The sequence below is a fragment of the Neomonachus schauinslandi genome, chromosome 12 (genome assembly GCF_002201575.2).
Source record: "Neomonachus schauinslandi chromosome 12, ASM220157v2, whole genome shotgun sequence".
NCBI classification, from domain to species: Eukaryota; Metazoa; Chordata; class Mammalia; order Carnivora; family Phocidae; genus Neomonachus; species Neomonachus schauinslandi.
This window is the reverse complement of record NC_058414.1, coordinates 8075247-8101185: the sequence shown is the minus strand read 5'-3', so window position 1 is coordinate 8101185 and position 25939 is coordinate 8075247. Positions and strand designations below refer to the sequence as shown.

The following is a 25939-nucleotide window of genomic DNA, read 5'->3' as shown; positions in this document are numbered from 1 at the left end:
ATGATATCTGGTGCTTTACTGGGGGTTCTGAAAGCCTCGATAAAGGTAAAGCAAAACCCCAAGAAATGAAGACATGAACAGAACAGGGAAAGAGAAGTTCCACTCAAGGTTATATCCAAATTAAAATTTAGAGACAAAATCATATATATAAAAGTCATATATATATATATATATATATATATATATATATACATTAATTATATATATATTAGGTATATATTTCATATAGAAATCATATTTATATCTATTTTATATGCAAAATCCAAACCAAGGAAATTGTTCCCTAGGAAAGAAAACTAACAGACATAGAAAATGATTCTAAAATCATGTTTACAATCTTTAAGAAAATCAAGGCAAGAGCAACTTCCATTAAAAATGAAAAAAAAAAAAAAGGACAATGGAGTGGCAACGACAACATAGTTTTAAAATCTTTCCAGATCCCTGCACACTGTATTAGGCAGGACACCTTCACTATGTACAGGATAGTAAAGCCAAAGACCCAGGAATGCCACCTACAACAGTATGTGGTGTTAGGGTAGCCCTGTGTTCCCCAAATCACAGGAAGGTGGAGACAAACCTGGGACAACGGCCTGAGTCATTTCTGCAACTATGAACAGAGAAGTGGATGGAAAGTAAAGTGACTTCTAATGTCCCTGTGAGCCAGAAGACATAATATTCATTAACAGTTAGTGCCCAAAGGTGAAACATGGAAAGCTGAGGAAGGCAGCAAAACTGGCCATGAAATACGCAAGCTCCAGTTTGCAGGTGACTGAAGGATTCTATAGAGACAGTTGGTGCTGGGGATGTCTGGGCCCTAAAAGCTCTGAATTAATCAACTTTAAGATCCCACCAAGGAAAAGCCCATGGGGAGGTGAAATTTCTGTGAATGGATCCACATAAGAGGGACAGAGACAGTATGGGCAAAAGAGAAAAAAAAAGGATCCTGACAAAAGTTGGGAGAGAACTTTCAAAAAAGTTTAAAGCCATATTTTCGGGAACTGTATTGTAACAATAAAAGGAAGTTCCAGAATCTAGAGCTGGTGGTGAAGCTAAAAAAGTAATCAAAATCCACCTCCTCTTCTAAGAATAGAGGAAAAGTCACCTCCTTTAAACTTGAACAAGAGAAAATATTACAGTTCGACCCCATAAAAGTTTCATCTAAAATATATGATGAATAAAGAGAATAAGAGTTCTAAAAAATGACAATGCTTTACCAGAAAGAGAAGACTTCAAAGCAGATGCAATCTGTCAAAGTGAGTTAGAATAAATTATAAAACCAATAACATTTATGAAAGCAAAGCCCATCTTAAAATTAGAAATACCCAGAAATAAGAAGATTGAAGAAAAGAGAGATTTGAAAAAACTAAGGAAGAATTGCTAATGAAATGAGTAAAAACCGTTTTTGAATAAATATTAAACTAGATGGAACGGAAGAGTGAGTTAACACCAGAGTTAATGCCATAAGATACATAAAACATGGATAAAAATGATTTGACAGAAAGCAATAGCTACACAAGATAGCATCTGAGTGAAGGGACACACTAAGAAGAGAACCAAAGCAACAGAATGGAACAAGAGGCAAAAACTATAACCCAAGGAAAGTTTCCTGACATAGAGATGACTTGAAAGTAAGTGTGTATTGAAAGAACACACATCATACTTGGGAAAATCAACTCTGAGTGGCCGATGCTGGGAACTCTTTTTAGGAAAAATATTTTAGGAAAACTTTTGAATTCTAAAGTAAAAGAGAGAGGAAAAATCCTCAGAGTATCCCAGGAAAAAGTCTAAATTGCTTTTAATTCAAGTGACCAGATAATTTATTATCCAACCCAGGAGACTGGAGAGTAAAAGGAATGAAAGCACAGGCCAACTGTTGTAAAGCAGGAATATCCCGGCAGAAAGGAACATTTGATCCTCCTATTTAGAAAAGAAAGAAAATCGAATCGACATCAACCTTTTTGACATCCGTAGTTTATGCCCGGAGACAATGAAGTAGTGAATTTAAGTCCATCAAGGAAATAAAATAAGAACTACTAAAGATTTCATATCCAGCTGGATTGACTTCAAAATGCCAGGAGGTCTGTAATAAAACATGCGAAAATTCAGGAAGTATTTTTCCCTTGACTCACTTCTGATATACCAAAAGATCTATACAGAGGAAGAGATAAAACAAATAAAATAGCTCGCATAGACTACAATCTAATTAAAAAGAAAATAGAACTAAAACCAACCATTTGATCAGATAAACGTTGATTTTGCTTATTTAAGTCACCAATTACAAAGATTTTCAGATAACTAACAAAGTGAAATCTGACATTTTACCATGTATAAGAAACACCCATCTTATAAAACAGTATTTAGGAAGTTTAAAAATAAAAGGACAAATATAAACCAAGAAGAGGTAAATGAAAAGTAGACGAGGAGTCTCATACTTGATATTAGAATTCAGACCAGGAAGCACCGAAAAAGCAAAGGTCACTTTATAAAGCTGAAAGGTTCACAACGAAAATATAACAATTACTATCATTATTTATTATCGCTCCCAGAACTTACTGCAACACCGTTCTGAGCGGAGAGAATACAGAGCTACAGATGCTTGGAGGAATAGAATCAAACTAATAGTCGAAGAAATTAACACGTCTCTCAGTGCAGTACAGATCAAGGAATATAGACCTAACCAACATAACCGACAATGCAGATTTTACAGATATGTATCAAAGTTGCAATACAAATAGCAGGGAATATCTGTTCTTTCTAAGTTTATGTGAAACATTACCCTAGTTTTGCCTGCAAAGAAAACCTTCATGAATTATAAAGCATGCAAATAATCCAAAGAGCATTCTCTGACAACATATAGTAACATAATCAATTTTAAATAAAAGGCTTTTTTCTTAGAAATTAAGGGAACAAAACTATCAAAATACGTTCTGGGAGAGCTCCCACCCACAGGCACGCCGCACGCTGCGCTGCTATGCCCCAGCCACAGTCTGTCCACGGGCGAGGCGCAGGGACCCTGCAGAGGGTCCCAGGGTCCCGCAGCGTCCGGGGGAGCGGGGAGGGGAGAGGCTGCGAGCCCTGCGCTCTCCCGCCGCTGGCGCCCCGGCCTGGCTGGGAGCAGCAGGAGGAGAACTACCGGCAGGCTCCCCAGATGGAGGTGTCACTGAAAGGTTACCCACACTTCAAAGCACTTCTAGCGCTGATGCTCGTGCAGGTGATGAGGATCCACTGGAAGATGTTTAGTGTCCCTACCAACTCTGCATCGCTCCTTCTGCCCGCAGTACGGAACCACCAGGCCCACAGGGTCCAGACAGACCTTTTCGGTGTCCAACTTGTGGGGTAAGACGCAGCGTATTCAGAACCTAAGAAAAGCACGTGCTCATCCGTTCAGGAATTAAACCATTTCAGTGTGAGCGCTGTGGGGGAAAGTTCGCCAGGGCTTACTCGCTAAGGGTGCGTGGCCTCAAGCGTGAAGGGCGACGCAGTTTCCAGTGCCAGATGAAGTTTCCAGTGCCGGATTCGTGCCATCGCTTCCTCTAGCCACGTGAGGGCTTCCCAGCACCTTATCCGCAAGCCTCGGATTTACGGGTGCAAAACCCCGCGGCGCCCTGTTCGTGCACCGGAGGAGTCCGGACCGTGAAGCAAGCTGCTTCCAGAGCCCTGATTTCCTGGTAGTGGCCTGCTTCGACCAGGAGCAAGAACAGGCTCTTGTTCTTGAACACACACACAACACACACACATCAGAGCTGTCCTCTGTAAGCATTGAGTGATTTCATGGTTTGGCTTCATTTTTGGTTTTTGGAAAGTGCCTGTGCTTGGTCTTGTACATTTAATTTAAATTAAATTTTTTAAACAAAAAAACAAACACAAAAGTTTGGGAATGAATTTTTCATGACTGAGAGGCTGCTTCGGTAAGTTGACAATAACATATTGTTGAAACATAATTGAAACTAGGAGACTTAAGGAGAACCAGTTGACTTAACCCATAGATCAGTTTCTTCTTCCATTGTTAAAAGTAGGCTAAGGAGATCAGCAGATAAAGGGGAATTCAGACGATTATTGACCTTCCTGAGGTGAAAGAGTTCAACAGAACAAATTACTGAACAGAATTCGACAGATAGCCTCAATAGATGTTTACTCCCATACACAGGACATTGTACAATATTTTGTAAAGCCTGATGGTTTTGGAAATATTTACAGTAAAATTTCTTAAAAATTATTAGGGTAGGTACTTCTGAAACCCATGTATTTTTTTTTTAACTTTGTCATTTCTATTATTTTTCATGGTGAAAATTTGCTGTTGGGATAGGCATTTCCTGGACTTTTTTTAGTACCGCTCCAAATAATCTTTCTTCTGCTTTCTCTGCTTTGCAGAGACTCGTGATTGAGAATAGTCAGGCTGTGCATGAAATGTGATAGGGAGTGGAAAATGAAGTACATACATCACAGCTTTACAGGAACTCTTGCAATACTGACTAAAACTGTGGTTTACCTGGTCTTTGAATGTTAATGCCTAGCTAATTAGGTCATTGCCCAAATCATATTTTCTCTTGCCCCATGAACAATACTTTCTCTTACATATACTTGAATGTCATATGAAGGAAAAATATTGGAGATTTTCTATATTTTATGGATAGTTTTATGTATTGTTGGAGATGTTTTAATTGTGCTGATTTGGAGAAAAAAAATTATCTGTTAAGGAGAACACAAATCCAAAATATATTCTAGGGGAAATAGAATCCAATTATCACAGAGGAAATAGAGAAAATGTTTAAAGAGCTCCTTCATAAAACCCAGCATGATTCAGTTGCTTTCACAGGTTAATATTTTATATGGATTTTCCTCATATCTGTGGTAGATACACTGCTGGGAAAATGAACTGGTTTCTCTTCAACATACTATTAGTCCTGGACAGTACCTAGCATTACGTCCTTTGTTTAATAATTCCCAGTTCTTTTGTTTTACATTGAAAAATTTAACTTTTGTGATTTCTGTTTTTACGAACTTATTTAAGCTATGATTCTCTAAGTGGCCATGTCTCTACAGTAAAATTTGGAAATTACTCAACTCTTCAGTGTCTCAATGACTGAAAGGTATAAATATGTTTAGTGTATGGATGTGAGGTTCTAGGTGGCCCATGATATTTGAGAAAATATTTTCTGTAAAAGAACTTCCATGCATCCTGCGTAACAGTAAAATGTCTCCAGAACATTCATGTATGTAAAAAAACTGTCCATGATTATCCATTTTTGATATCAATAAATTATGTTTTGAAGTATTTATTATATGACGAATTGTCCAAGTATGCATATAGATGTGTTATTGGGGGGATATATTTTTGCTTGGAATTTTTCCAAGAATTTACTATTTTGGAAAATTATGTCAATAAGTATTTAAGCCACTAACTCAAGAAATCCGTGTTAGTCTTCCTTTTTTGTTGTCACATTTGTGATTATTCTCTACATAACTATATTTTTGAAAACTTCTTTCATAAAGTTTAAGAATGATATTCTATGAATAATTGAATTTATTTTTATATCTTTGTGCACAGTTCTTCTTATGCCAAAACATTGTTTTTAATTAAGCAAGGAACTGTCAAGATTAGGTAAATATTTTGCCCACATTTACCAAAAAATTTTGAAAAGACTTATCTTACTTCTGACATACAGAGGGAAACTGTTGAATATTATCTTTGAAATGTTTAAAAATCTTCTAATCAGCAAGACAAAAGCATCAATCTTATGTAAAAAATAGCAAGAAGTAATAACCCTGTGAGCCATGGAATATTGGAGGAAAATTAATCTTACTAAATGTGAAAAGGGTTATTAATACACTCATAAAAAATTCAAATGACGTTATATCTCTGTCCAATCGAGCAATGATACTGTTTTTAAGAATCAATGAGATGTTAAAACATTTTACAAATAACCATGTAACAGACTATAGTACAAAAAATTTTTATTACAACTCATTGAAATCATCCTATGTTATAAATGAAGTTTAACTAATAGCATATGTAAGTTGTTTAAGGAATGAAAAAGTCATAGAGGAAATGCTATTTTAACATAGTTATTTATGATGGATACAATGGGGTTGCTAGTATACACACTGCTTAAAAATTATTTCACAGAAAAAATAATTCCTTTTACCAATGTCATTGTTTCTGTAACAGAGGAAACCACAGTTATAATTGGTCCACAACATGGATTTACAGCACTTTGGTAGATAACATCAAATATTTTACTTATTTATTCCATTATTACTGATAATGTTTATTTATTAAAAGATCTTAGTAAAATACTTGACAAATCATGAAATGACATGACATGACTGCTATCAGTTAATATAACATCAATCCTTTAAATGACAGATTATTTGGTAAACAACAACAATGAGGAAGATCTTAACATCTTATCTTACATAGAAGTAAGATGGGTCTCTAAAGGAAATTGTTTAAATATATACTGTTAATATATTATAATAATGACATTGTATGCCATTAGTTAAAAATTAAGGATACTATTTTCACTTCTAGTTAGAATGTAGTAAAATGTTAATGATTGTCACTTTTAACAAAAAGAGACAGAAAGATTAATGGATAAAATAAAATCATACATTTCTATGACACTACTGAAAAGCAGTGGGTACAAGAAAGGTTTGGTTGATTAAATAGAGAGAAGTACAAATCCTTCACATGTTAGCAGAGAACCATGGCATCATCTATAGATTAGTATGCAGAAAAGTAGGTCTGTCATCGACTGGAGACTGGAAAATTTGCAGCAGTGAGAAGACATAAATCAAGCTTTGAGTGGCAGCGCAAGCTAGAGGGATGGGTTGATATCTAGAGAACCCCAAAAGGGAAAATAAAGCTTAATCACAATGTTTCTCTGCCACCCTCTCATCAGACTGTAACCAAGGAAGCAGTAGTGAAGAGGTAGTAAGTCAAAAAGAATCTAGGTAACGTCGTGTATTCTCAATGTGCTTGGATTCTGGGGTCCTGACAAAATTGAATACGAAGTTGAAGAAAAACTATCTGAAACTGGGAGTTTGAGCCCTCTCGGCTCAAACCATGTAAGATCAAAAGTTTAGCCTTTTGGTGATGCTGGCATAGAGTTTAAAAACTTAGTTCACTTTAAATGTACTCAATAAAAGTGTGGTCCAGTTCCAGATCAGATCAATCATGGAGGAATCAAAATAGCTCCTCATCATAACTGCCCGCTACAGAAGAAGGCTTGTGATTTCTGTGAAAATAATAAGTGAAATTTAAAAATTTACTCCATTCTGCACTTTTTAAGTCTTTAAATAATATTTGGAATAAAAAAATTAAAATAAAGAGAAAGAAAGAAGAAAACGCAACTCAAATAAAAAGGGGGAAAAAAAGCCGATAAGCAAATTCTGAGTACCCAGTCATTGGAATGACTGTAAAGGACTTTAAAACAAGTATTAACTTTTTTTAAATATAGGAAGGAATGGGTGAAGAAATACAGAATTTTATAAGAGAAATGAAAACTCTAAAAAGGATCAAATAGAAGTCAGAAAATAATAAAATATCTAAAATAAAAATGTTGGATAGGCTTAACAGCAGATTGTACACTACAGAAGAAAGGATTAGTGTAGTTAAAAGCAGATTAAGAACTGGTCAATTAGAAAGTACCCAACTTGAAGTTCACAGAGAAAAACAACCGAAAAGAAAAAGTAGAGTCAGTGACCTGTGAGACAATACCACGCAGTCTAAATTATGTGTAATTTGAGCCCCCAAAAGAAAAGAGAGAGCCTGGGGCAACAACATTTTTCTTGAAAAATATTAGGTACAATTTATACAACTATGATGAAAAATACCGAACCCAGATCCAGAATCCCAGTGAAGCCCAAAAATAATAATTAGAAAGAAAATATCACTTAGGTACACTAGAGTCAAACTGATGAAAACCAAAAAAGAAGGGAGACTCTTAAAACAAAACAAAGCAAAACAAACCCAAAACAGAAAAGAACACCACACTACATACTGTAGAGAAACATTAAGCTTATCCAGAGTTAGCCAACTAAGAAGTATCAGGAATGGGATTTAAACCCAGTTTTAACTGGCACTTGTGTTCATGTTTTTAACACTAGGAAAGTATGGTTTCTTCTATCTGAAATTTACCACGTAAATATGTCAATGATAATATATCAACATATCTAAAAGACACTATGTAATTATCTCCATAGATGAATAAAATATTTTTTAAAGCATCCAAAAAAAGTTTATGAAAAATAAAACTGAAGGGGTGCCTGGGTGGCTCAGTCAGTTAAGTGTCTGACTTCAGCTCAGGTCATGAGTTCAGGGTCCTGGGATTCAGCCCTGCATGGGCTCCCTGCACAGCAGGGAGTCTGTTCTCCCCTCTTTCTCCCCCTCCCCCTGCTGGTGCGCTCTCTGTCTCTTTCTCAAATAAATAAATAAAATCTTAAAATAAAATAAGTAAAACATAAGAAAATGAGAATAGATGATGTAGATTATTATTATTCTTTTAATATGCTGCTTCACTTTATGTACTAAAATTTTATTGAGGATTTGTACATAAAAGATTGTTCTGTAGTTTTTGTGGATTATTTTTTTTTTGGTAGTATCTTTGAACTTGCTACAAGTTTATATAGAAGAGAAACAGTTTGGAAACTATTTCTACATTCTGAATAATTTTTAAGGTATTAAAATTGTTCTTTCAAGGCTTTTTTAATCTGACCACATAGCTATTTATGGGATGATTTTTAATAAATTATTTTATACATTATATGACAATTGGATCATTCAGATTTTTAGTCTCTCTAAGGCCAAACTTGATAATTTATAAAGCTAGGATATGATTCATTTTCTCTGTTTCAAATTTGTTAGCCTAGAATTGAACAGAGTACTCTATGATACTCCTATTGATTCGCCTCTTAGGTTTGGCTGTTTCCACATTTAATTTGTTATTTTGTATATTTACTATTCCCTTTCCTCTTTTTCTTGATTAAGTGAGCTGACAGAATAACTCATTAGTTATTTCCCTCAAAGAAATTGCTCTTGAATGAATTTATTAGTTATATGGTTTTCATCTGTTTTCTTATTTATTTCTATTTTCTTTATTGCTTACTTTTGCTTTTCTTGGGAATATTTTGTTGTTCTATCTCTTTGAATTTTCTACTTCCAAAACAAAATAGTGTGACAGGTGTGAAATTAATAATGAAAAAAAAATCATTTAGAATGGAGTCTAAAGGGAGGCTGGCAGTGGAGTTCTAATTCCCCTACCACTCGTAAACTGCAGACCCAATAAGAAGAGACCCACCTTGCAAATCCCGGATACTTTATTATCCCAGCAGGAGGAAGAAAGGCTTTCTCTTCTCCCTGGCAACAGCCCAGCAAATGAGAGACAGTCACAGCTCAGCCAATGAGAAGCCACTATACTCCCAGCTCCCAGTTACACCAATGGATTTTTTGTTTATAACAGCCCCTCTGGACTCTCATCTTTCCTCCATAAAAGAGGGCTCCTGTCCCTTGTTCTGCAGACGAGCTGGTGGTTTTGCCATAGCCTGCTTGTTCTAGATTGTAATTCTCTGTTATTCCCGAATAGACCCATTTTCTGCAGGTAAAAAAACTGGCAACTTTATTTTTCAGGTTAACACGGGCATAGGATAGACATTTCCACTCCAAAAGGGTGGGGATAAAAGGAATAACGGTGTCACTAGGGCCCAGCATGCCAAAATTTGTTACATTTCAAGACCTAAGAATAATTTTCTGTGGTTTATGCTTTGCTCTGTGCACATGAAGGCTTGCTCGGTCCTGCCTCTAGCCTCATCTCCCTGGCCTCTCCCTTTTACCTAAAGTTCAACCCTTAGAATTCTTCCTTTTTTGATACGCAGCACATGTTTATAGCTTAGTTGCTCTATCATTCCATTTGCTGCCCCGGAATCACAGAAATTTGACAGTTTTCCTATATTTCATCCCATGTCTTCCCTTTGAGTCCTGAGCGGCAGAGTTTTAGTGGTATAATATCTCATTAGTACCCTTACAGATCTTTTCTTCTTCCACGTCAAGGGGGTCTACACCCTTAGACAAGAGTGCCTTCCACGTATTTTTCCTGGAAAATCCCATCTTTTCCTGGTTTCTGCCAAGAAATTGATTAGATTCATGACTCACACACCTAATCTCTTCCATGAAGACTTTCCAGCCACACTCATGGCTTTCTATCCAGAGCAGCTTTACCAACAACGGGGACTTGCTCATTTTAACATCTTTTGTGATCTGAACAGGCTGAGAACTTACAAAGTCAACAAGTCATGGTTCCTTTTGCTTAACAGATCTTTCCTCAATCTTTCTCTTCCCTCTCACATTTTGCCATAAGCAGGAAGGAGAAACCAGTTTGCATCTTCGGCACTTTTTATTCTTTCACAGTTATCCCAGAGGCCAGAAGTCCAAAATCAAGTTGTTGGCAAAGCTGGTTTCTTCTGGAAGCTCTCAGAGAGCATCACTCCATGTCTTCTGTTGGCTGCTGTCAATCCTTGGCATTCCTTGGCTCTGGCTGCCCTTCCATCTCTTCCTCCGTTTTCACATGGCTTTTGTCTCCATGTGTTGCTGTCTGAAATCTGTGTCTTTTAAGGACACATATCATTGGGTTTAGGACCCACTCTTAGGCACATCTGCAAAAACCCTATTTTCAAATAAGACAGGTACCGGGAGTTAGGACATGAACATATTTATTTTAGAGCCAATATTCAACCCATTACATATGTATGTATGTATATCTTTGTGTGTTTGTATATATGTGTGTGTTCCATTATTATTTTTGAGAAATTCTCTCTCGTGCTCTCTCTCACTGTCTGTTGTAACTACTCTAGTGTGTAGCACAAAATCTGAGTCTCTGTTATAGAGTATCAGAACTGTTTGATCCTAAGAGATTTGGTAGAAATTCCCTGTGAAACAATCTTTAGTATGGTAAAATTTTCTGTGTCATCCAGGCATTAGCTGCTTAGGCTTTCTACCTCTAATGGGTTAATTGTCTTAGTCTGTATTTCAATAAGAAATTATCCCTTCCCAGAGGGGGAGGCAAACCATAAGAGACTCTTAATGATAGAGAACAAACTGAGGGTTGCTGGAGGGGAGTTGGGAGGGGGATGGCCTAGATGGGTGATGGGCATTAAGGAGGGCACTTGTTGTAATGAGCAATGGGTGTTATATGTAAGTGATGAATCTCTAAATTTTACTCCTGAAACAAATACTACACTATATGTTAACTAACTTGAATTTAAATTAAAAAAAAGGGGGGCGCCTGGGTGGCTCAGTCGTTAAGCATCTGCCTTTGGCTCAGGTCATGATCCCAGGGTGCTGGGATCAAGCCCCGTAAGTGGGCTCCCTGCTCAGTGGGGAGCCTATTTCGCCCCCTCCCACTTCCCCTGCTTGTGTTCCCTCTATCACGGTGTCTCTCTCTGTCAAATAAATAACTAAAATCTTTAAAAAAAATTACTAAATTAAAAAAAAAGAAATTATCCCTTCCGATGGGATGTTCACATTTATGTGTATAGAAGTCTTCAAAATAGCTTAACATTTAAATATATATATATTTCTTCTATATCAATGGTTATTTGCCCTTCTTGCTTATTTCTTATTTTGTATTTTTGTGCTTTGGTGATATATTCTTAAAAATTAAGCAATGACTTCTATATTTAATCATATTTTTCAAGCACCAGGATTTTGAGTCATTCATTATTAGGTTTACTCTTTTTCTAGTCTCTGTCACTTTAGTTTTTTCTTTTATTATTTTCCATCTTGTGCCTTCTTCTGGTTTACTTTATCATTCCTTTTCTAGGATTTTGGGCTGGGAGTTTAATTCATTTATATTCATTCACCTTTTTTTTTTACTGACAAAACTGTATAGTGGTATCAAATTTCCTCTGATCAATGCTTTTGATATATTGTACAGATTCTGATATATTTATCTTCCATTATCATTTTTTGTTAGAAATTCATCATTTTAATTTTTATATTTTCTTTAATACCTATTTAACAGAGGGTGACGATATTTTTAAGCAAAAATTATAAACATGTGCTATCGTTTACTTGGAAGTAAACCATATAAGATTGTAGCACAAATAATGGGAAGACGTATAAATGGAATTATAATATTTTAAGGTTTATTCATTCTACAAAGAGTGATATGATATTAATTCATGGCAGATTGTGACAATTTAAGGGTGGTTGTGCAATTTCTACAGTACTAATTTATAAACAAACAAAAAACCCGAGGTGAAAGAACTAAAAAATAATAGAGTAGGTAAAAAGAATACTGGCAATAAGCATTTGAATAATCAAAACAAAGCTGTAAAGGAGAAAATAAATAAAAAATGGAAAACAAACCACAAATTCAACCACATATATAATTGCATTAAATATAGTTGGACTAAACAATTAAAAGTCCAATTAAGAAGATGGGGTTTTTGTTTGTTTGTTTGTTTTTAAAACAAGACTCAAGTAATTCTATTTAAAAAGAGGTACTTGATATATGAGGACGCAGGTTGAAAGTGAAAGTAAAATGATGGAAAAATATAGACCATGCAAACTTTAAGCATAAAAAAGGCTGGTGTATTAATATCAGAAATAAGCACTTCAAGGTAAAGAGGAGCATTTTATAAAGATAAAAGGGTTGATTTATCAAAAAAACATAATAATTCTAAATAAATGTGTACCTAGGAGACTCAGTTCAAATCAAATGAAGCCAAATCACAAACTTTTACAATTATTTACAAAGAAACTAAAATACTTATTATAATAACATTTCTTAGTTACATATTTGGTTGAAAACAGTTTCAGTGCAGTTGTACAGTTAATGCAGAAATCAATTTGAGAGTCCTTATAGAATATTTAGAACTAATAATAAGTTACCATCAATGAATATAAGACTCTCTTTAATTTTATTAGTAACTATTAAATCAAAATTATGTTATTTTCAGCATATGTATTTTTATAGTTATTGAAGCAGAATGAAAAAAATCTGTTTTGAAAATTAAATGTTATTATTTTTTTTAATCTTAGGGTTGTCTGTTGTTCTTCAGGCTTATCCTGGTATTATCCATAAGGTTTCAAATGAAATTGTATATTACCTCTTTTCTCCCCTATCACCTATTTAAAACATCATCCTCAAGATTAAATGTATCTAGATATATGTGATAGGTCACAAAGTATGAAAAAATATTTCCTATTATATTTTGTTACAATCATACATCATAACATGTTAAAGAAATTTATTTTGATATTATACTTTAAATAAGGTCCAGATCATATGCAAGACCATCTTATTTTCTCATCTTTGAAACTAATTTGTCTTGGCTTATTATTCTTACTTAAGTTAAGGCGATTTTTCTCTTATTATACACAAAAATGAATGGCTTATTCTTACTTATTCTCAAACTAATTTTTATTCTAATGTCTAATATTTATTTATTTATTTAATTTCTTTATTGAGAGTGCATGCCTGTGCAAGCGGCAGGAGGAGGGGCAGAGGAAGAGAGAGACTCTTAGGCAGGCTCCACACCCAGGGCAGAACCCACTGTGGGGCTGGATCTCACGACCCTGAGTATTGTATCCTGAGGCGAAATCAAGAGTTGGATGCTTAACCGACTGAGCCACCCGGGTGCCCTTCTAATGTCTAATTTAAAATCTGCATCTGCTCTTTCATTTCTCTTTAATTTTTGCAAAAAAATGCTATATGGTCATTTTACTTCACTTAAATCTAAACTTACTCATTATAGATATAAGCTTCTAACTATTATTTCTTCTAGTTTTGAAATACATATTTTTTCCTGGAAAGTATTTCCTGTAAGAACTTACATTATAATAAGGCCACCAGAAATTATTTTAGAACTTTTATGTGTAGATAGTTTATTAGTAAATTCTATCTAAATTTCAGTGTTAAAACAGACATTACAAAATACTGGATAAATGGGATGGTGTGTTGGGTCTAATAATGTTGACCTCTAATTTAGACTTTCTATCTAGCAAAACTATGGCTAAGTTGTCATAGTTCTAAGTTTTATTTTCATAAATTTCTTAAATATTTCTCTAATCCTCTACTATCACATATTTCAGTTTCTTTTTTTCTCTTCCTATATACTTTAAATAATTTATTTTTAACTGTTATTGAAGTATAATTATGATTCACTGTTAGTTTCATGTGTACAACATAATTATTCCACAATTGTATACATTACTCAGTGCTCATTAAATAAGTGTAGTCACCATCTGTCATGAAGTGACATAATGACAATCTTATTGACTATATTCCCTATGTTGTACTTTCCATCTTCATGACTTATTTATTTTGTAACTGGAAGTTTGTACCTCTTAAACCCCTGTATCTATTTCACCTATCTCTTGACCCACCTTCCTCTAGTAACCATCATTTTGTTTTTGTATTTTTGATTTTTTTTCTCTCTTTTTTTCTTTGTTCATTTGCTTGTTTTTTAAATCTCACACATGAATGAAATTATATGGTATTTGTCTTTTTCTGCCTGATTTATTTTACTTAGTATTATTCCTCTAGAGCCATCCATGCTGTTGCAAATGGCAAGATTTTATTCTTTTTTATGGCTAAGAAATATCCTAAGATATATATATATATATATATATACCACATCTTCTTTATCCATTCATCTATTGATGGGCACATGGGTTGCTTCCATATCTTGATGACTGTAAATAATGTTACAATAAACATAGGGGTGCATATATCTTTTCAAATTGATGTTTTTTTTCTTTGTGTAAAAACCCAGTAGTAGAATTACTGTATCATATGGTATTTATCTAATCCTCTACTATCACATATTTCAGCCTCTATATTTAATATAGTGGAAAGGGAGTCGACGAAAAGCCACAACATCCCTTTCTTGTCTGATCGAGTAGAAGAGTGGAAGTGTCCCTTAGTAAAGAACAATCAGACATGTGGTTGGTTGTTAGGAGACCTGTTTCTACCACCCGTCCTATCAAAATTTTGCAGTAGATAATAGAACGAACAGACACTTTTTTGTGAAATCAGAGTAGAGATACTGTTTCATTCCAGATAATTACAACACGAAGCAGTAAATCTGAGGGATAGTGTTTTAGAGATACTCTGACTTTCCTTGACCGTTACTCTAATGTGGGTGGGCAACCATGCTGCTGAGAAGAGTCTAAAATTAGTTGAAAGAAAGAGTTGATGCTAAAACGTGGTCTTGACCAGGATGCAGATAACAGCAAAGAAGCTTACAAGATGGAGTTCAACTGAATGTCAGCAGACACTCAGAGAAGAATAGCTACTTCATGAGTACAGTTGGGTTAGGCAAAGACCAGAAGGCCTAACTGTACATTGCACAGTTGTACATTGCAGAAGATAAAACTGCAAGATGACCATCAACCAGATGCATTCTTTGATTCAGTGTTATGACTCAGGACCCCCAGAACTGAGATGTCTTTTGGAGGAAGGAAAAGCGAGAAATGAGGAATACCTAATATTAGAATTAAAATAGAATAACTCTAAAAATGCTTTTAGTACAATTCAGTTATTTGCTATTATGCAGAAATCAAGACTCAAACTAAAACTTCAGGAAAGTTTTAGAAGAAAAGAGTTATATAATTTTTGTAGAACCAAAATTCTAGTCTAGGAATTAATCCTTATATTAGAAAAAAAAATCATCTCACTGGAATATGTGCTTCTTTCTGGATTACAGTAGACTCCTTTTAAAATCAATTTCATTGGCTAGCACAACAATTAGATAGTGAGCATCTCAGGAGAACAGCGAAATGTCCAGAACAGGCATGATAAAGGAAGGGCCAAAAAGTTATGTAAAGGCTAATAAAGGGCCAGTAAATCTAATTTTCATTTTGTGCTACCCTTCTTAAGACTGAGTTATCATTGCATAGAGAGCCAGATCCAATTGGAAACGGGTCAACAAATATTATATTTCATGTGTATATGACATATTATATGTATTTGCTGTATTTCATAACAAGTCACTTCTCACTTATGATAATTTTAATCTAATTTTTTAAAGTTTTGCTCAATAATATGTTCTGTAGAAATATTTTGAAATGTTGACTTTCTAAGGTAGTATTTTTTTTATCAGTTTGCATACATATATCCCTGCATTTAAATATATAAATATGTAATACATAAGTTGGAACTACTAAATACAATTAATAAAACTAGTGGCAGTGTACGTTATGTGAAAAGGAAAACTGATTTCACATTTACCTCCCTTGATGAAAGCCTGAAACAGGAAGGTCATCTTCTCAAATTCCTCTTCACTTTCCTTGTCGCTCTAGTTCCTTGATTATAGATGACTATAATTATGGTGGATTTAAAAATCTTGTCTGAAAAAGGCTTTTTATACCTCTTTGTGAACTATCACTCATGACATTATGAAAAATTTAAAATATGTAGGAATCACTCAGGGATCTTGTTACAAGGTGGATTTCTGGGTTCCAGCCACAGAGACTAATTCCGTGGACCACATACTGCTGATGTTGCTCATGTTTGGACCGCACCTTGAGGAGTACTGGTCCAGTTCACAGACTACACTTTATTCCTAAATGGTTCTCTCTGACTCTGATGGAGCATGCACTTGGATTCCACTTTTGCTCATAGTTTTTGTAACCTCTAAGAACTGACTTCATAAACTATGTCTCTCTTTAAAACTCTCCTCTTTTAGCTCTTTCCTCTAAGATTGGAAACATCTTATTGTTAAACAACAGCAATAACAATATCCCCTTTCCCTCATCCCACCTTCCTTTCCTGCTGCTGCTTCTCTCTGCCTGCCCCACCCCTACCTTTCTCAACCAATCTTCTTACAGGCGTAGTCTGCTCTTTGACCTCATCCCTCTCAAGGCATGAAATTTGCCATAATTCACCCTGCAGTGCAATAACTGACAAAAATGATCTGATGCTCAACACCCTGTCAAGTACGATGGCCTCTTGCTGTTCTTATTTTACTATACCTTAGTTTGACCAAGTTATTGTTTATACTGTGGGCCACTCACTCATTGAAACTCTATTCTCTTGATCCCATTATCAACCTCTCTCATGGTTCTTCTTACCCGTTAAGTTCTCACTTTTCTGCCATTTCCACAAAATCCTCCCCTTCCTCCTTTGTGGATAACACATCAAATTCTTCAACATTCTGTCTTTAGCTCATCCTTTTCCTAATTTTATGCTGTCTGACTTCTACTTTTGTCCTGACATCCTTCTTGAGTTTTGGACTCAGGTGCAGAAATGTTACCCTGGATTTCCATAATCAAGCTTAAGCATATTTAATAATTCCCTTTCTAAACCTATTCTTCCGGTCTCAATATGTAGATCCATTTCATTCTAGCTCTAATTATGAAAGCCAGATACATGGCATTCATCTTCCCACCATCCCCATGTCTAGCCATTCTTACTTCTTTAAGGCTTTCCTCCTAAGTCCTGTTCTCACCAGCTTTACATTTACTGTTGAGTGGGCACCATCTCTCATTTGGACAATTACTGTGTCCTTCTAATTGTGTTCTCTGCCTCTTCTCTTGTTTGACTTCTCAATTCTACCTTGTAGACAGATGAATTACCTATAATAGGAGTCATGATCACTTACTACAATTCATCGAAGATCCATCTACCTTATATTTATTAGTCTAGCAAATGTTGAAATTACACTATTTCTCCAGGTGCATTTGTGAATACATCTTACTTTGCCCCTTACTTGTGAGTAAGTGTGAACAAACACTGTTGTACTTTGCCACTAACCCTCTGCCTACTTAGAATATACTTTGCTTCATTTCTTCTTATTAAAAATTTTAATATAGAAAAATTTAGAGTTATATAACAGAAACATACATCAAGAATTACTTTTTTCTTTGGATTTTTAAAAATTAGAGTTGTGTTAAATTTTTAGATTAGAATTTGAAAGTGTTCATTCCACTTCTGCTTCTTACTTTTACTGTGATAGTAAATAATTGTTAACTTTTGCCTGCCTGGTTTCTAAACCTTGAAAATGAACATAATCATTGTGCAATCTTCAGAATGACTTAAGAATTAAATAAAGTACATTTTGTAAAGTACTTGGAAAAGGTGCTTGACATATGGAAGATGCTCAGTAAATATTGGCTTTAATTACTGTTTTTCTTTTGTTGGCTTTAATTATTATTAATAATTTTATCAGAATTGCATTTCCTTATTCATGAAATGGGCTATTTCATTTTTTGCTTCATCTTTTATGTATTTCAATGTTTTTATAATTTTTTTTTCCAAAATTATTTTTCTAAGTAGACTTTTTTGATAGGAAAAGGTAAAGTATCTTACTGGCACTTGTATTTTTCTAAGTGGCTACTGCTTTTACAATGCTGTCGGTATTCCCGTTTTAAAATTTATCCATCAAATCAGCATGCTCTACAATTTGTCTGTAGAATCCTTTGCATTTTCTGGATAAACAAAGTAAAATTTTAAAGCAAGGGAAAATTAGCTTTTTCTTTTAAAATCTTTTGCTACTTTTTTCTTGTTTCATTGTTTGTCTTGAATTTCTAATAAAATATGGTTACAAGATGCTGTCCTTGGCCAAACTTCAGTCAGGTTGTATTTGACAAGGTCTTGACCTTGGCCCCTATCCTTGCCAGATGTGTATAGTCTAGTTTTAGCAAGAACCCTGATGTTAGTTTAGATGAAATCTACCCCACCCTTATTAAGGGATTAGTCTCAATATCTAGTCAAATTCCTCATCCTCCTCTCCTTATATCTGGTCATTCTGGATGCCTCCACAAGAATCTCCTCTAATATGTGATGTCTCTTTTAGTCATTTTCCATACACTGAACCACACCCTCACACACATCTTTTTCCTAGCTATAAATCTTCGGCTGTCTTATTGTATTCAAAATTGAGCCCAGTTCTATACAGAGGTCTCTTTTCCCATATTGCAAGTTTCTGAATAAAATCAGTCTTTATCCCTTTAAGGAGAGTCTGGAGCTGGTTCTGTTTGGTTCTGTTCACACTAGGTGTAATAATGGTTATGACTGGTTTCCACCTGAATTTAATTGGAACACTTCTAAAATGGAACACTAAGTGTGAAGTTTACTATAGGTTTCATAAAAAAATATTTTTCATTTAAAGTTTTATTTTTTTCCCTCTGCTCAGAATTTTTATCACTGGTATGTATTAAATATCTCAGAATATTTCATCGTTAATGTTTGCTAATTTTATTTTGTATGTATTTTCTTGTATTCTCCTAATCATGTTTTTTTTTTAAATGGATTTAACCATTAAATCCATTAATGGGGTGATCTACATGAATAGATTTATAATGTTGAAACATTTGTCTGCACACCTGAGGCCAAATTTGCTTAGTAATGGTTTTTTGAGTTTTAATTTGCTATCTTTTTTTTTTTGTCTTTTAGGATTTTTTTCATCTATGCTCATAAATTAGATTGGGCCATAATTTTCTATTTTTTGTCTCTATTTGTCTTATTTTGGTATCAATGTTACAATACCCTCATATAATGAAATGGATAATTTCATTCCTTTTCAAATTCTCTGAATCATCTTGCAATTATTTCTTCCTCATCTTTCTTGAGGTTGGCAGAACTTATTTATAAAACCACATCTGTAACGAGATCTTTTTGGTGAAAAAATAGAGGTGACAACAATTTAATTCCTCTATTTCATTGTTTTACATAAGCATTCCACTCATTTAAAAATAAATACTTTTTTAAAATAAATACTTTTAATTTGTAAATTTCTAAAGATTCTTTTCGTAACAAAAGTTCAAAATAAAATATTGGTCTAATTTGTTCAAAGTATTCTTTAATAATTAAAAATATTCTGGGGCGCCTGGGTGGCTCAGTCGTTAAGCGTCTGCCTTCGGCTCAGGTCATGATCCCAGGGTCCTGGGATCGAGTCCCACATCGGGCTCCCTGCTCGGCAGGAAGCCTGCTTCTCGCTCTCCCACTCCCCCTGCTTGTGTTCCTGCTCTCGCTATCTCTCTCTCTGTCAAATAAATAAATAAAATCTTTAAAAATAAAATAAAATAAAATAAAAATATTCTAGCTATAGTCATGCCCCAGTTTTATTTCTCATAGTGTTTGTTTAGGCATTTCTATTCTTATTTAATTATTTCCGTGCAGTTTATCCTTCTGATGAGTTTTGCTGTGGCTTCTCCTGCTGCTGTTGTTTTTGCTGTTGTCTTTAGAACCAGTTTTGGTTTGTAGAGGATGAAGGACATTGCAGATTGCTACTTTGTATCCATTCCCCTTCAACATTTCCAAGAGAGCTCCAACTTGTTCAGTTGTCTATTCTTTTCCATACATTGGGACTCAGAGACGTTAACCCTAGCCTCATCTACGGGGATGGATCTTGTCAGACGGGTCAATTCTGTCTTCCCAGAGAGAGATTAATTCTCAAATGAGTATGTGAACACATTTGGCCCAATGTGATGCTAGCTGGTATTTGAAAGGGTTTGAGCACATTCTTGTTTGTTTTTGTGAGCTAGTGAAAGCTGTGTTTTTCTTCTTCAGGATTTGTGCTGCACAAATGAAAGAGAGTTCTGGGAATACTGTGGCATCTACCAGTCTGAAGATAAAGCCAAAACATGGATGGGAAGAACCAAGAGAACTGGAGAAATGGACCTGAAGTCACTAGAAGAAGCAGCCTTGAATCCCATTTCAACTCTGCCTTCATGTGCAAGTGTGATGATTAATATTATGTTTCAGTGTGGCTAGACGATGGTGATTGGTTGTTTGGTCAAACACTAGAAGCTGCTGAGAAGTATTTTTTAGATGTGATTAACATTTAAAATAATTTTACTTTAGCTGAAGGAGATTACTCTCCATAATGTGGATGGGCTTTATCTAATTAGCTAAAGACTGAGGTTTCTCAGAGAAGAAAGAATTCTACTTCCAGACTGCCACATAGAAACTATGCATAAGTTTCCAGTCTTTGAATTTAATACTGGCATCAACTTCTACCCGAATCTTCAGGCTGCCAACTTGCCTAAGATTCAGACTTGCCACCAGCCCCTACAATTGTATGAGTCAGTTCTTTAAATATTTCACTCTTCTTCTCTCTCTTGTTTCTAATATATATCTAATCTATACCTATATCTGTATTATAGAGAGAGAGCAGAATAAATAAACCACCTGAAGCAGTTTATTAATACTGGACTTAAAGGATATTTTTATGCTAAGGTTATTATTTAGAGCCTTAGGTCTTTGGTTTCAATGAAGCTTTATTAGCCAGTACTGAAATTTAAAAACAATATTTAGGAAAGCACTTCCAGGGGCGCCTGGGTGGCTCAGTCCTTAAGCATCTGCCTTCAGCTCAGGTCATGATCCCAGGGTCCTGGGATTGAACCCTGCATCACATTGGGCTCCCTGCTCCGCGGGAAGCCTACTTCTCCCTCTCCCACTCCCCCTGCTTGTGTTCCCTCTCTCACTGTGTCTCTCTCTGTCAAAAAAATAAAATCTTAAAAAAAAAAAAAAAAAAGGAAAGCACTTCCAGAATAATGGGGTTAGTTACCTCTGAAAATTTACTCCTCTATAAAAGCATGATAATGCCGGTAAATATTGTTAAAATCAACTTTTACAGAATTCTGTAAATTAACCAAAAGCTGGCAATAATCCAAGGGATATTTATTCAAGACAAATGGCTGAATCTCAGTAAGACTGAGTTTTGTGAAGTGTTAAATTGCCCTTTTCCCCTTCTGCTGTCCCTAACTCCAAGGGAGACTTACAAACCAACAGTCTTGTAATAATGGTAGTCATGAGAACCAGCAGCCAAATACCTGTTGGAGAGAGAAGAATAGGTTTGGAGCTTTCCCAACCACCCAAATAATTGTTATTATTTCACTTATCTGGCAGTTACTTGAAATACCTCACACTGGGCTTATTTGTATTAGAAGTGATTTAGAGTTTGTTCAATTCTTTTCCATGGCTTGTTTGGGAAAAATCAGTGTCAATTGGTTTAACATTGCAACTGCCTCAGGTGGTGATGTAGCTCGGGCAAACAAGAAATTAACTGAAAACTTAAAAGGAAAAGCTGTGGCATGAGACAAACATAAAGAGCTTTGAAAAGTTTTGACATATTCTTGGGAATCTAGAAAACCACATTCACACACAGGACTGGGCACATGCTGAAAAGAGATCTGAGACTGTCCTAATCTCTTTCCTCTGGCTGATCTTGAGGTTCTGTGCAACTAGGAAGTGAAGAATAAGGCAGTGTTGTAAACTGTCTGCCAGAGCATTGAATGCATGCCACACAAACCTTCAGCAAAATTTGGGAGTCTTATTATTTTAAGAAAATCAATTTCCAATCATTAGTTGATCACTGACCTAATTGAAGAGTCTTCAGTGGCTATACATGATGAAGAATATAGACTTTGCAGAATTAGTATAGGAAAATCACTAAGCAAACAAGCAACAATAACAACAACATGAAAAAAAAAAGCAACAACGACAAGAACAATAAACTCTGAGAAAAGGGGAATCTGATTTCCAGATTTGCTACGTTATATCACTTTGAGTGTCCAGTTTAAAAAATATATATAAGAAATGCAAAGAAGTAGGAAAGTATGGCCAATACACACACACAAAAATAAGTCAGTGGAAATTGTCCCTAAGTAACTCAAACATTGAACTCACTAGACAAGAATTTTATGTCAGCTATTTTAAACATGTTCAAATAACTAAAAGAACCATAACTAAAGAACTAAAGGAAAGTATCTGAACAATATCTCACCAATAGAAAATATTGATACAAATGCAAATTATAAAAAAACCAGACAGATATTCTGGAGTTGAAAAGTACAATAAATGAAATACAGTGGCTTCTGAATAGCAGAAGATTTAGTGAACTTGAAGGAAGGTTAATTGAGATTATCTAGTCTGAGGACCAGAAAATAAAATAAAAATAAAAAGTGAAGAAAAAATTTTAAAAAATAAATCTTAGAAATCTATGAAACACCATTGAACATATCCACATACAAATTTTGGGAGTTCCAGAAGGCAAGGCAATAGAGAAAGAATACTTGAAGAAAGAGTGGTCAAAACTTCTCAAATGTGATGAGCACTGTTACTATACACATACAAAAGAACTAAAAAAAAATCTCCAAGTAGAACAAATTAAAAGAGATTCACTCCTAGACACATCATAAAACAAACAAACAAACAAAAAACATCAAAAGCCAAAATCAAGTACAGAATCTTGAAAACAGCAAGGGCAATGAGACTCTTTCTATGCAAGGATCAACAGATGCAACAGGATTAACAAATGATTTATCATAAGAAGCCATGGGTGAGGGGTACCTGGGTTAAACATCTGCCTTCGGCTCAGGTCATGATCCCAGGGTCCTGGGATCAAGCCCCACATCGGGCTCTCTGCTCAGCGGAGAGCCTGCTTCTCCTTTCCCTCTGTCTGCCCCTCTGTCTGCCACTCTGCCTACTTGTGTTCTCTGTATCAAATAAATAAATAAAATCTTAAAAAAAAAAAGAAGCCACAGAGGGGAAAAAAAAACAGTAGAATGGCATATTTAAAGAGCTGAAGGAAAATGACCACCAACCAAAAATTTAATATCCAGCAAATCTGTGCTTCAAAGATGAAGTAGAGGGCGCCTGGGTGGCTCAGTTGGTTAAGCGACTGCCTTCAGCTCAGGTCATGATCCTGGAGTCCCGGGATCGAGTCCCACATCGGGCTTCCTGCTCGGCGGGGAGTCTGCTTCGTCCTCTGACCCTATCCCCTCTCAGGTGTTCTCTCTCTCTCATTCTCTCTCTCTCAAATAAATAAATAAAATCTTTAAAAAAAAAAAAAAAACAAAGATGAAGTAGAAGTTACAACATTTCCAGATAAAGAAAAACAGAGGATTTGTCTCAGATTTGGTTTACAAGAAATAATATAGGGAGTTTTTCAGGCTGAAATAAAAGAATATTAGATAGTAATTAAACCCATATCAAGAAATAATAACACCAGGGGTTGGTGAACACGTGGAGATTTAGGGGGAGATACTTGTCTGGAGAAGGCATGGAAGCTCTGTGCTCTGGAGCTATGCATCTATCTGACTGTTCCTGAGTTACATCCTCTACAGTAAATCAATGATCTAAAATATGGCTAACAAACCTTTCTGCAGGAGAACTTCTTGATGAAAGGAAGAACCCAGATCCACAGTATGGTGAACTCATTGAAAAGTACATTAAAGGAAAGATGGTGCCAGTTGAGACAACTATCAGTTTGTTAAAGAGTGAAATGGATCAGACAATGGCTGCCAATGCTCAGAAGAATAAATTCTTAATTGATAGGTTTCCAAGAAATCAAGACAACCTTCAGGGTTGGAAGAAGATCATGGATGGGAAGGCAGATGTGTCTTTCATTCTATTCTTTTACTGTAATAGAGAGATCTGTATTGAACGATGTCTTGAGAGGGGAAAGAGTAGTGGTAGAAGTGATGACAACAGAGAGAGTTTGGAAAAGAGAATTCAGACCTATCTTCAATCAACAAAACCAATTATTTACTTACATGAAGAAATGCAGAAAGTCAAGAAAATAGATGACTCTAAGTCTGTTGAAGTTTTTGATGAAATTGATAAGATTTTTGACAAAGAAGGCTAATTCTGAATGTGAAAGCATCCTCAAAATCATGCTTGAATATTGCTTTGATAACTGTTATTACAACCCCTTTTTAAGGCAATTTTATTTATTTATTTATTTATTTTTAAAGATTTTATTTATTTATTCATGAGAGACAGAGAGAGAGAGAGAGAGAGGCAGAGGGAGAAGCAGGCTCCCAAGGAGCAGGGAGCCCGATGCGGGACTCGATCCCAGGACCCTGGGATCATGACCTGAGCCGAAGGCAGACGCTTAACCATCTGAGCCACCCAGGCGCCCTTTAAGGCAATTTTAATCTTTCATAATTACATCTCAGTTAATGGCCAGAAGTATGTAATAAGACAAATTAAATTTTTTATCTTAGATTTTTTTTTTGTTTATAGGAGTAGACAGTGAATTTGGGTCTAACTTCATCTTTTTTTTTTTTTAAGATTTTATTTATTTGTGAGAGAGAGAATGAGAGACAGAGAGCATGAGAGGGAGGAGGGTCAGAGGGAGAGGCAGACTCCCTGCTGAGCAGGGAGCCCGATGTGGGACTCGAACCTGGGATTCCAGGATCGTGACCTAAGCCGAAGGCAGTCGCTTAACCAACTGAGCCACCCAGGCGCCCCTCTACTTCTATTTTAAATAGAAGTGGTAGAGTGGGCATCCTTATCTTGACAGCTAATGTCAGCCTGTAATATATGGCCTTTATTATGTTGAGGTACACTCATTCTATTCTTGATTTAAAACTCTTTATCATAAAGGATGTCAAGTTTTGTCAAATGTTTTTTCTGCACCTACTGAGAAAATCATATGATTTCTATCAACATTCTATTAATATGATATGTCACGTTTATTGATTTGTATATATTACACCATACTTGCATCACAGTGATAAATCCCACTTGATCGTGATTCGTAATCTTTTTACTCTGCCGTGGAATTTGGTATGCTATTGTTGAAGATTCCAGGATCATGACCTAAGCCGAAGGCAGTCTCTTAACCAACTGAGCCACCCAGGCGCCCCCGGGTCTAATTTCATCTTAGCTATGATGTTCAGAAAACAAAGAAGGGTATCAGCTAGTTCTTTGCTTTTACTCAAAAAGCATATCCCTCTCATAGTTTGTGCCTTCTGTGAGCAAAACTTTTTAGTAAGTGTGTATATCCCTTTAATAATTACAACGTTAGGATTAGGGATTCCCCACTTCCTCCTTTTCTTGCAGGTTTCAAATTTCCAACCTGTTAAATGAATCTGTAGACCAAATTCCAAAGGAAACTTTTGTGTAGTTGGTTCTTGCAAAATGTGTTTGATAAACTCATAAAATGAATTTCTAGAAGTGTTTTAGTATTTATCAAATAACTGACC

General features: G+C 35.3%; 1 protein-coding gene and 1 pseudogene across 1 annotated transcript; both read left to right on the top strand.

The window, feature by feature from the left end:
* LOC110592647 lies at positions 1–20717 on the top strand (annotated as a pseudogene).
* Positions 20718–24102: 3385 nt separating this feature from the next.
* Positions 24103–24594, top strand: LOC110592648 (UMP-CMP kinase-like; the record flags this gene model as incomplete). The annotated part of the gene is made up of 1 exon (XM_021703720.1): positions 24103–24594. A coding segment is annotated over one exon (492 nt), but the record flags the coding sequence as incomplete, so codon positions are not given.
* Positions 24595–25939: the final 1345 nt, after the last annotated feature.